The sequence below is a fragment of the Onthophagus taurus genome, chromosome 2 (genome assembly GCF_036711975.1).
Source record: "Onthophagus taurus isolate NC chromosome 2, IU_Otau_3.0, whole genome shotgun sequence".
NCBI lineage: Eukaryota > Metazoa > Arthropoda > Insecta > Coleoptera > Scarabaeidae > Onthophagus > Onthophagus taurus.
The window spans coordinates 21,388,105-21,400,461 of NC_091967.1; the positions used below are offsets into that span (position 1 = coordinate 21,388,105).

The window sequence follows — 12,357 nt, forward strand, 5'->3', positions numbered from 1 at the left end:
CGGTTATCGAAGAAATGCTTTCTGAAGGAAGGATTCAGCTTATTATTGTAAAAAATGCCCTAATAAACCAGATCTATGCGTTGGAAAATGTTTTGAAGAATAATACCATCAAAATATTTAGAAAGGAATTTTCTCAAATTATTATTTAGTTGATTAGTTAACCAAAAAATCTTAATTCTGACTCACAACTCACTTTTGTAGACGTTTTGTCACCGGAGGCACATTCACGGTATCACTATCTGCTTCCTGCTCGGTGTCCGTATCATACAAGCGCGCCTCTGCAATATAATCTTCAATTACTACCTTAGTGATAGACCCAAAATGATTCCAAAATATGTCCCAAATCAATATACGAACAAATAATATACTGAACATTAAGAAGGTACTAAAAGGCGATATCACAAAGGCTGAGTACTGAAAAACCAGATAACATCGCTACAGGATTATTTACTTATTATTACTCCGTAACAAATTTTACGATGAAGTTAAACGTAAAAAACAAGAAATTGAAACATCATTTGACCGAATTAGGTCAAATGGTAGGTATGATAATTAAAGTCTACGTGTGCAACCTTGGAGATGGGTATTGTGTGTCACTTGCTATTAACGATGCCTTCAGGTACAAGATAATAATGACACCATTAGAAGCAGTCTTCTCTGCACACCTAACATAAAGCTTGTCAAAGCAAGATTAAAGGATAAAGAAAGTAAGAAAAAAGCAACAAAAGTAAGTAATCCGGAAACACAACAAATAAGTTTTATAACACTACAAGACAAATTTTATAATGGTAAAGCTATTCAACGTTCTTTACACATTTGGAATTATGTTTCAATTGAAAAGGCGAGAAACGAAAATGATGCAAAACATCCAATTTTAATAGACAATAAGAATTACAGCAGCTAAGGCCGAAGATTGGAATCGAAATTTGCCGGGTTTAGATGCAAGTGAAAGAAAAGGTCTGTATTTTTTTGAATACGGAATCTAATTAGAACTCATAGTAAGTATTCACCACAACAAAACGGCGGAGGTGAACGAATGAATCCAACAAATAAATAGGAACGAGTAAAGAAAGCAAGATGTATGTTATTAAAGACAAAACATTCCAAAAATATTTATGGAAAGAAGTAGTTATAGCAGCTGTTTATCTAATAAATACAAGTCAAACAACTGCACATAAAAACAAAGTACCAAAGGAATTATGGTTTAAGAAGAAATAAGGATTTTGGTTATGTAGAATATCTTAAGATTCTAAATGAATTGAGGGAAGACAATAAAACAGACGAAGCGGATGGAGAGGCCATGATGGATCTACTGAAAGAAGCTACCATTGAAACTAACATTGATGATAAGGTTTCTTTCATTACACATTCCACTTTAAACTTGCTAAATGTACATGCTCCTTTAATTATGAGAAAATTTACTAAGCCCTACATTTTTTGGATCACTGCAAATGTAAAGTTGATAATGAGGCTTCGGGATAACGCAAAAACTAAATTTAGGCTTTATAAACGTGATATATGTAGATTGGCAAAATTAAAAACGACTAAGAAATTTAACTACTAATACGATAAGGTCCGAGAAAAAAGCTTACTTTAGTAATTTGATGGTTGACATTGGTCATAATAGCTCAAGGCAGATGTGGAATGATCTGGGAAGAGTAAATCAATTAACACTAATGTACAATCTCCACTTGAATCCTTCTAAGTTTCAAGCAAGAAGAAACTGAAGAAGCAGCTGTGTGATTCACTGGATCTATCTCATTTTGCCTATCGCGCTCCGCTTTACCATGCCTCAATTGATAGTATTGATACTCTACGCATTCAAAGAGTGCAGAATGTTTGTTTGAGGTTTGTATACGGTATTCGAAAGTTTGCTCGTATTTCGCATAAACTTCGTAACATTGGTTGGTTAAATATATTCAATAGACGTAACTTGCTAACGCTCAGTCTCTATTATAAGATGTTGGGCAGTGGGAAGTCTTCCTACCTGACAAACAAAATAAGATATCGTTGTGATATGCACAATCTGAATACGAGGTTTAGAGGTAGAATTTCTCCTCCTAAGTATAAATTGTCACTGTTTAGAAGATCATTCACGTACCAGATTTGTGTACTTTACAACGATTTGCCTGATGACCTAGAGATGTTATCTCTCAGAGCCTTTAAGTCTACCGTTGTCAACTTACTAATGAGAGATCAATAGTTCTTTTTTTTATTTTGATTTTTTTATTTAATTTATTTTTTTTTGTATATAGTGTGCCATCTTTTACCTTATTTTATCTTTTATTCTCGCTTTCCGTGACATTGCTCGCTATCTTGCGTTTTGCTTTGTAATAAAATTTTCGTTAGTCGGTCGGGTATGAGCAGGGGCACATTTTTGATGTGCCATCTGGACCCCGCCTTACATATTTTATATATTATTTAATTCAATAAAAGGCATTATTATTATTAGAAAGAAGTGAAAACAATACAATACAGTTTGATGCAGCAGATTTTTTTCAGTTACAGAATGTTATGTTTTCAGCTTTAATTTTCGAACTTCCTCGTACTTGAACGAGGAACTTTACTACTAATACTATTATTGTCATGCAGGTCGACTTAGTATTTGACTCAGAACGCACACTTTAAAATTCAGTATCACCTTGGTCACTATCACTTTCTTGTGTTGAATTATTTTCAGGTCCCTTAATATCGAATAAATTGTTAATAATATCTTTCAATTCAGTATCAGTTAAAGAATGAGAGATTTTTAATGAGTATTATTGGGTCAAATTTGACTCTAAACATGTGTCTAAACATTTATAGCAAATAATGAAGAACTTATTGGGTCTACTGAGTCGAGTACGGTCGTTTTAAAATTTTGCCTTTTATTATTTTAAGTTAATTTAAAGAAATAAATTAAATATCTGCAATGCGTACACTACACAGCAGCATTGCAGCAAGTGTAGATAATGAAACGTACTGAAAATCAGAATTAAAAATGCACGAAAACAATATTGCCGTCGCGACGAAACAGGAAACGTGCGCATTCTGACTGATAGAGGATCCCCCGAAATTAAAACTACCCTAGGCGGAGGCGGCGGCATTTTTAATTTAACGCCCGGTCCTGGCGCCCCTAAACGCTTCAAGTATTTCCCGGCCGACGTTCTATTTTATTTTGGGCACTGCGGCGGTCGAAATTGCATATCCGCCCGGGCCGGTGCATTTTTTCCGTTTCAATATTTCCACCCGTTATTGCAATACCGCGTTTGACGAGAAACCTTTTCAAAGAAGAAATCTGTCGCTAAAACTTTGACTCTATAAAATAGTCGAGTCCGTAGTCTGAAATCGATACCAGCTCTTGAGAAAGGGCTGGTAATCTACTGCTATACCTTCGCCGTTCGGAACGTTAATGAAGTTTCAATAATCTGTATGGCAAAACCTGTCCGAAATTAATGGGAGCTACCCCGTGACCAAGTAATATACTACCCCAGACGATAACCTGTGTGTACACGATCGACCAAGGAAACTTTAATTTACGCGTCATTAGAGAACTATCGCGATTCAACATCAATTTAATTTCCTAATTGAAATTCACTTCAATGAATTACAATGTTTATCCCCTAAATAATCCTCCCGATTAATACAGCATAATAACCACTGTTTTGTTCAACGATATTGAACTAATGCTTAGATAGTCACATGATTATCACAAACACATGTTTTATTAACCGGTCACTTAATAACGAACCGAACCAGCGAATACTGTTATGTTTTACACCTCAAAACAGCTCGTTTGCGCTCCAAAATCCCCACGAGAAGCACCTGTAGTAGCAAATAACGGTAGTTTAGCGAAGTTCCGAACGCTTTTCGTACTTCAACGACGTATTCAAATGTAACGATCTTATTACGGCCCCTAAGTGTTCTGTACAGCGTCTTGCCCAGCGTTCGTTTAATATTAAATCAGTTTAATTATTATACATTTTTGTCTAAATTAATAATAAGTTGAAAATTTCTAATTATAAAACTATTCGGATGAAACGAGGGACCCGAGCAAGAACTTTTCGAAAACACTCAAAACGCAATTCGAATTCGTTGCGAGAACGACGATGAGGCCCCTATTCATAACTGGGGCGACGCCGCATTAAACACGGACAACCCTTCCAATTTCGATGCAAATGAGCCATCGGAAATCTAGTTTAGGATCGGAGTCGCGACGAGTTCCGCTAAGAAAAACCGCGGCAGAAATTGTTTCGAGACGTCCATTAAATATTAAGGCCGTGGTCCGGACGTCGTCGTCGTCGTCGTCGTCGTCGAGACACGCGCAAAATTAGACGTCGGTCGAGCCGGAATTAATTCGGGAAGGATAAGTTTTAACTAAGTGTGAAATTAAACGAAGCGGCCTGTTAAATTGCGTCCGTACTAATCGCGAATTTTAAGATTACCATAAAATATTTATTAAAGAATTATTAAAAAATGATGTTTTTTTCTTTATTTATAGACAAGTTGCTAAAATGAAGATGAGCAAAGTAGGTAACCAGACGAACTCTCAGGACCCTCAAGCGGTCAACTCGAGAGTGTTTGTCGGAAACCTCAATACATTCCAGTGTTCTAAGACGGACGTGGAGCGGATGTTTCAACGCTACGGCCGATTAGCTGGTAAGTAAACGGTAATCTACAGGATCCTTCCCCTGAAAGCTTTCTGCTACAGAGTAATCCTAACCAGGAACGCCCAACCCTTTAACCTTACTGTATCTCCCGTACTATTAAGAAACCCTTGGGACGTATCGATACATACTCTTAATTATACGTAATACAAAATTCACTCTTGAAATCTTCAATAAAGTGAGTAGATATCCGAAGACGATAAGTCTTTGTTGGATCGCATCTTCATTAATATCGCAGTAAATGCATTACTTACCCCATAATTTACGGCCGCTTACCACTCAATCGAATCCCGCACTGTTCCGCGCAACTACAATAACCCTGACCCATCACCCCTTGAGAAATGTCAGGATATATTGCCGGCGTGGTTATTAGCATGATTAAATCAACGTACACCATTGCAACTCGGACATCTACATACAATGTTAATAACTTTGAGTTATTCCATTTAAAAATTAAATTTATATTTAATAAATTTTTAAAAGTTCATTAATATTAGAGCTTAATGGTTCGCAGACATTCAAAGGGTGGATGATCCCTTGTCGTCCATAGGATTTACTGGGTCGTTGTGCGTGTTGATGTCAACCGAGCCCGCAAGGGCGAAAATATCTCACACAAACTGAAGTTCTTGGTGACGTATTTGAATAAGGTTTTTGTCGCCCCGGATGCGTTTCAGCGCAAGCTTTGTGCTTTGGAGTCGTAGAGTTTGCCCTGCAGGAACGGCTTAAGGTTTTTAGGTCGAACTGCGTTCGTTTCACTCTTTACAGCAACCATAATGAGAATGCATGCGTTCCAGGTGAAAATGCTTTTGTTACAGTCAACATCGTTATCCTTTAAATATCGTTATAACTCCGAATTAGGCGTTTTATTTACCGTTAGTTCTCTTATTTTGTCAAGAGTAACGTTTCTGGTATAAATTTCGTTTATTGCAATTCGTACAAAACTGGGTAGATCGGAGATAACTAGTAAAGCTATATTGCCGGGTTGCATTCTACGAAACGCCGGCGATGTAGAACCAAAACGAACACGAAGATTGAGCAGTTTAATTAGGCTCTAGGTTTGTTTTTCCATGTTTTTCGCGTGTAGCAGTTTATATTGGTCGACCACGGTGTTAAAATCTGTGTTTTCGTAGGGTGCGCCGCCATCAATCATCGCTCTCGACATGTTCTTCATTAACAGGTTAATTTATATTGTAAAATAGGACACTGGGTGACGTGTAAAAAGGATGTACCACCTTATTTTATCCTTTACACTACGCTTAAGTTACATAAAATATCGTTGGTAATTATTGGTTTATCGACTTAGTACATACTAACCAATAATTTAAAACTCCTTTCGTCATTAATGAATACCTATGGTAATCAATGTAAATACAGTAAAAAAAACAACAGGGGTTATTCCTCAAGTTGCTCTAGTAGTGCTAGATTGTCTGAAGACTCATGGCTAAACCCGAATATTTCTAATTCTAGGTCTAGTGTTAGTTCTAGTTTCAGTTGAATTTCAGCTGAATAACAACTAAAACTAGACTTTGTTGCGTAACGCTGAATAACAACTAAAATTAGAATTAACACTAGACCTAGAACTAGAAATATTCGCGTTTAGCCGTCTTAAGAGACGCATGACAAAACCCGAATGATTCAAATTGTAGAGCTAGTTAGCACTAGATATCACTATATTACATATTTTTATTGAACTAAAACTAGAACTAACTTTTTCGTGCTTTTTCGGGTATATTTGAGGTAGATTGCTGTATATTTTTATTGGATGAAAAGTAGAACTAACACTAGACCTAGAACTACAAACATTCTTTAGTGTGATAACTTAAAAAACATGATAGATGGGATGTACTACATAGGATGTAGTGCTATATCACTACATGATGTTTTGACACTTTAGGCATTTAAAAGTTGCTTGGTTGTGACACTGTTCATATCTTGTCTGATAAACAATTAGGTGCTCTAGTTTATCGTATCTAAACTCACTGTGGAGGCATTTACTTTTTTTGAAGGTCCTCGTTTTGATGTCCTTTTGAACATTTCTAAGAATCCCGAAGCTATACATCTCCTGAATTGTAGGTGGTCCATTTTCCTTCCGTAAGATTTGTGGAGTTGCCAAGCGTTTTGCTCTGCCATATCAATACAGTGGGAAAATAGAGAAAAGTACCACTTCTTCCCTCTAATTGACCTGAGTATAAACTAAACTAATATACCGAGGTATAAACTAATATATTGATCCCCACGATCGATGCCGGTCATGTTCTCGTTGTATTTTTTTATTAAATATCATATATAAACATTTTTCTTTTCTTTTTGTGAAAAAATTTTTAACCTGAATTGTTGGTAATGGGGATAAAGCTTTTGATGCAATTGTAACAACATTATTGTAATTCCATTTGCAAAACAAAATGTTTGCGTTTTCTTCTAAACAATCCTCTTGTATTTTTTTTTTAAATTAAAAAAATATTTTTTGAAAAGTTTAGAATGTTTTAGAGGATATCCTAAAATCATATTTTCCCGAACAGTTCCTGTACATCTCAAACCCCTATTTGTTAGCTGAATTAGTGAGGGAAAAGAGGCAGTACATCAACAAATCGAAGAGCAGCACTTGCTGGACCCTGAACGCTTGAACCTTGGTACGGTTCAAATCATTCAACGTAACCGCGTTTCGTTGTTCCTGTCCATATTTTATATCCCTATCGAATGGTTTGAAACGAATAAATTGCTTTGACCCACGACGTAATCGATTCGTCAACACTGTGACACTCTTCAAAAGGTGCAAACAAATCAAACTCTATTGAGAATGTCAAATAATGGACGAATTTCAGAAAATTTATCATTTTTGGTCAAGTTAGTATTGTCGTTGATGTAGATGTTTTGCATTTGATTTCAAAATTAAACCGATCTCTGGATATAGCTTCCATTACAAGTTTATTTCCAGCATCATCACTAGTTTCCCAATACATAAATTTGCTAAAAAACATCTTATCTCGTTTGCACATATATCGGCCTAACGATTATGTTGCGATGCATATAAATTACTTAATTGATGTTAACTGTTATCATGGTAATGACTAGTGGTGGAACGGATATCCGGCAACTACCCGGCCATTTTTTAAAATTCGGCCGGATACCGGATAGTTACCAAATATTCGGCTTTGGCCGGATATTAAAACCTACTACTTAGTACTCCACCATTCACAGGAATTAGTATCTCTTTTAGGTGTTAGACACTGCAGATAATAATCAAGTTCAACCCCAGTAGGACTTTTTTCATGGAATACAACTTTATATATATCAGGTTTGTCTTTAGTAACCTCATTGTAACAATCCCAATACATTCATTACTAACAGAACTGTCGCTATTATCACTTTCGATTATCAATTAAAGTATCCTCTTCTTAACGCAAAAAGCCGTTTTGAAAAACTACTTTCAGTTCTTGAGAAATAATTTTTTGAAATCATCGACACAATTTTCGAATTTTTCAATTTTCGCTGATTAAGTTTTATAAAGTCGTATAAAATCCAGTTCTTGGAATATGAGTATGAACATTTTCCAAAGTGTTAATAAAAGTATCCTCTTAGCAATGAACCATCCCGTTTTGAAAAATAGCTTCTAGTTTTTGAGAAAATAATATTTGAAGTTTTGATAACATTTTCGATGTTGCAGTTTTCATCGACAATTTTCAAAATTCGCTATAAAATTAATTTCGTGAAGAATCCTTGGGGAAATATCATCAATTATTAATTAAAGTATCCTCTTTTTAATACGAAAAACAGTTTTGAAAAACTTTATAAATTTTTGAAATGACCGACAATTTTTTCGAATTTTGTAATTTTCGCCGATTAAGTTTTAAAAATTCGTATAATATCCACTTCTTGGAATATGAGTATGAAAATTTCCCAAAGTGTTAATAAAAGTGTCCTCTTTCCAATGAACTAGCCCGTTTTGAATAATAACTTTTAGTTTTTGAGAAAACAATATTTGAAGTTTTGATAAAATTTTCGATGTTGTCATTTTCATCGATAATTTTCAAAATTCGCTATAATATTAATTTCTTGAAAGATCCTTATGGAAATATCATCAATTATTAATTAAAGTATCCTCTTTTTAATACGAAAAACAGTTTTGAAAAACTTTTAGTTTTTGAGAAGTGTTAAAAGATTTTTGGCCCACTAATGACTTCCCGTTCATCAGTTTTGAAGAAATATTTTGTTTAATTCAAGAAAAGTTTGGTTTGAGTTTTTTTTTTGTTTTCACACACACTTTTGAAGGTAATAAAGAGGTAAATCGTCTTCGCTATCATTTTCTCATTTTTACTTTCTTATGTTATAGTAGATTTATTTCATATGCCTTCGTCTAAATAAGCAAAGATCACTTCTGCTTCAGCCATCAACTGACTACCAGGAACATTTTTTACATCTACAACATTTTCGTCCCCAGAGTCTTATTATCCATATTAGGTCCATATTATAGTCATTAGTTATTGGTGGAAGAATGGCAATTATATCGGGAACTTGCGAAATATCTCCTAAATTCTCTATTTCAGCCATTAGCTGATGCAGTTTCAGCGGTCTTTTCCAACAACTAAAATACGAAAAACAAAGAAAGATGTAATATCATATAGGAGTATTATACATAAAAGCTCAATAAATTAAAGCTAAAACGACTTGTATTACTTACTTGTAATAATCCATTTTTCACTCTACAGAAATTCGCTTTTGCAAAACACAACTTTTCTATGACTGACAATTTGGAAGGAAATGTAATTTATGAAGTTTTAGACCACTAAGCTCCATCTTTAGAATTTCATAAAAACAAAAAAATTGCAATTTTCTGAACTGTATGTTTAAACGTACAGTAAGAGTATCTGGGTTAATGCGTTATATCAAGGTTTTACTGTAATAGTACCCTACCATTTTGAATTAATTAGGGTATTTAATGGATTGTAAATAAAAGGTTGTATTCTCAGTTTCGTATTAGGGATGATTTCAATTTAAAGTGATAGCGTTGCTCGTTCGTAGCCCATCTTCACTTAATATTCTATTTAAGGCTAGATGACGAATCTCCTGGCGTAACTGCTCGTCTCGCGAAACACTTTATCGCAAATGAGTGCGACGAGCTTGGGCCCTCTGCGGGTGCCAAATCGAATTCGCATTCCCGACCGAGCCGCCGTTTCCAATAAAGATACCTAGAAGGGAAATGAATGGAAAGGTGATAACGCAATTTTATCGCCCGAGCCCGAACGATCCTCGGTCGACGGCCGACTTAAGTAGAAATGGGATTCTTTTCGGCGATGTATTAAAATGATAATGACAACAGAGAAAGAATTTCAACGGGGTATTACTTTCGAGCAAAGCTGAAAAGATAGAAACTAAGTTTTCCATTAGGAAAAAGCTGGCTGGGTTTCGCCAATTTGACCCAAATACACGTCTCTGCAAACAAAAAGGAAAATAGGAGTTTTCTCGGGAGAAATCGCGTTTGGTGCGCAACCACGGAGTTGTTGATAATCTCCTGCGTGGTGTTTTATCAGGGCCGTATTATACCCGGGACCAAAGAGCTACAGGGTCCTAGTAATTTCATATCAGTAACCCAATTCCCTTGATTAGATTCTGGATGGCTGGCCAATAAATTGAGTGGAGACTTCATCCATTTCTCATCACTAACTTCATTGGCGTCGAGGTTCGGCCAGCGAATGGGATTTCATAGCAAGCCAGTTACCGCCCTGACCCCTTTTCAGAGTGCGTTTTCGCTTTGTTCTCGGTCTATTCGCTTCCGCTTGATTTCAACTAAGATCACTTTTACCCTCCAAATAACTTATCGGCGGTTCTTCACGAGTTGCGATCTAAACAACGTCCGCAAAATGGCAAATTGTATTTTTATTGATCCCTCATATTTTCAATCTACTTTACGACCACACACACATAAATCATATTACCTCTACCTACCTATTTAATAATAACAATGATAAGGAGACATTAATAAATTTAAATTGTAAAGCAAACCTAGTAAGCAAAAAACAAGTTTAATTAAAATGTGTCTCGCGCGTGAGTATGTATTAGCAATATATAACAAAATATAAAAACGAAGCGGAAAGCACGACACGACACGCTTAAACGATGGATATGTTAATAAGTCCCCGTCACGACACCTCCTGTGAAAAACGCGCATAAATTTTCATATTGCCTCCCTCAAGCGATTAATTATACGCCACTTAAGCCTGGTCCCCTCTTAATATACGCCGAGGGACGGCCGTTTCCTCTTCTTTACGGACACGACAGGCTCGTAAACTGTGAAAAATATCGAAGCGATTTTAATGGACCTGAAATGGAGCTTCTTTGTTTGCAGGGATCTCCATGCACAAAGGGTACGCTTTCGTCCAATTCACAAACCCATTCGATGCCAGAAGCGCATGTCTGGGAGAAGACGGCAGGACAGTACTTAGTCAAATTTTAGGTAAGTAAATATTTTTCATATTTTTTATTTTAAATCAAAAGCGTCCCACAAAAAAGTATCACGTTAATCAGTATTTGTGTAATTTCCACACTGTAAACAAACAAAATATTGGGAATTGGAATACGTGATTTGTATCCGTTTGCGTAGAATTAAACTAGAGGACATGCCCACAGTTCAATTGAATTTAAAATTGACAATGAGAGCAGAGAATAGTTCGCGAATTAATTAAACGCATGAAATAATCAAACGCGATTTTAATAAAAAAATATTTCAGTTTTTACATGACATACTACATCAATCCTTATACTTCAAAACGATTCGATATATTTAAATGGATGTGGTACCGCAACTTCTATAGAAACGTTGGCGTACTACCGGGAATGGAAGACGCGTTATCCACCTTAATCTTGAATAACTTCAGAGACGGCGGCGCCATAAACCGAGTGGCCGTAATTTTCCGCGTAGATCAAAGAGGTCGAACCTTTCAGAAGGGAAATTCCTATGGCAAAGTTACACGCCCATCTCAAATTTGTAATAAAGTTTGCGCGGATCTCAGGTTTGTTTTACAATGAACGTCGACGTAATGTAAACAGGATTCGAGCTGGCGGAAATAATTGCTTAAAATACCTACTTTACCGCCCACTATAAGCAATTTTCTTATAATGTGAATGGGCATTGTCTGAAAAAAAAAACGGCAACGTTTACGTTACCATTTGAGTGTTTATAGTAATATAAAGTTATTGTGTTCAGGAATTCCGTTTCTTTGCCTTCTCGACCTTCTGCTTAAACGAATACAAAAAACGGTTCTCTTCGCATGGAATGAAAGTGAATTGCCTGATATATCTTTCTGAGAGCAAAGAAATATTCTGGATAAAAGAGAAACTCAAGAGTCTGCATATTTTCCCCTTCTCGGGATATAAAGGGGCCGGATGATATACGCACCTGTTATTTTTTCCCTTAGAGTCCCTTTTTTTTCGTTTTCACATAGCGACGCGGCGCACCGCGGCCGATAATCAACATAAATAACGACGCATCGCCTTTTTTCATTTGTTTTTTTTCTCTTTTGCGTCTTTTGTTTCAACCCGGCTTTGTAATATTGCGTGTCAGTTGCAGCGCTTCCGGGCGTAACGCGAAAATCGGTTGGTGTTCTCCCCTCACCAACGTTTTTTTTCCTAACGGGGTTTATTTCGGACGGTAAACAGAGATGAAAAAAACGGCGCGGTATAAAATACGTTGGTAACAATGGTAACGCCGGCGTTT

At 36.1% G+C, this 12,357-nt stretch overlaps 1 protein-coding gene across 2 annotated transcripts in view; it reads left to right on the plus strand.

Annotated features, from left to right (window-relative positions):
• LOC111426260 (heterogeneous nuclear ribonucleoprotein C) overlaps positions 1–12,357 on the plus strand; it is a 230,884-nt gene that overhangs the window by 105,597 nt on the left and 112,930 nt on the right. For both annotated transcript variants that reach the window (XM_071194494.1, XM_071194495.1), the window contains exons 3-4: positions 4,481–4,638; positions 10,990–11,097. In XM_071194494.1, the coding sequence (XP_071050595.1) occupies positions 4,481–4,638; positions 10,990–11,097 (266 nt within the window). The remainder of the gene's footprint in view (positions 1–4,480; positions 4,639–10,989; positions 11,098–12,357) is intronic.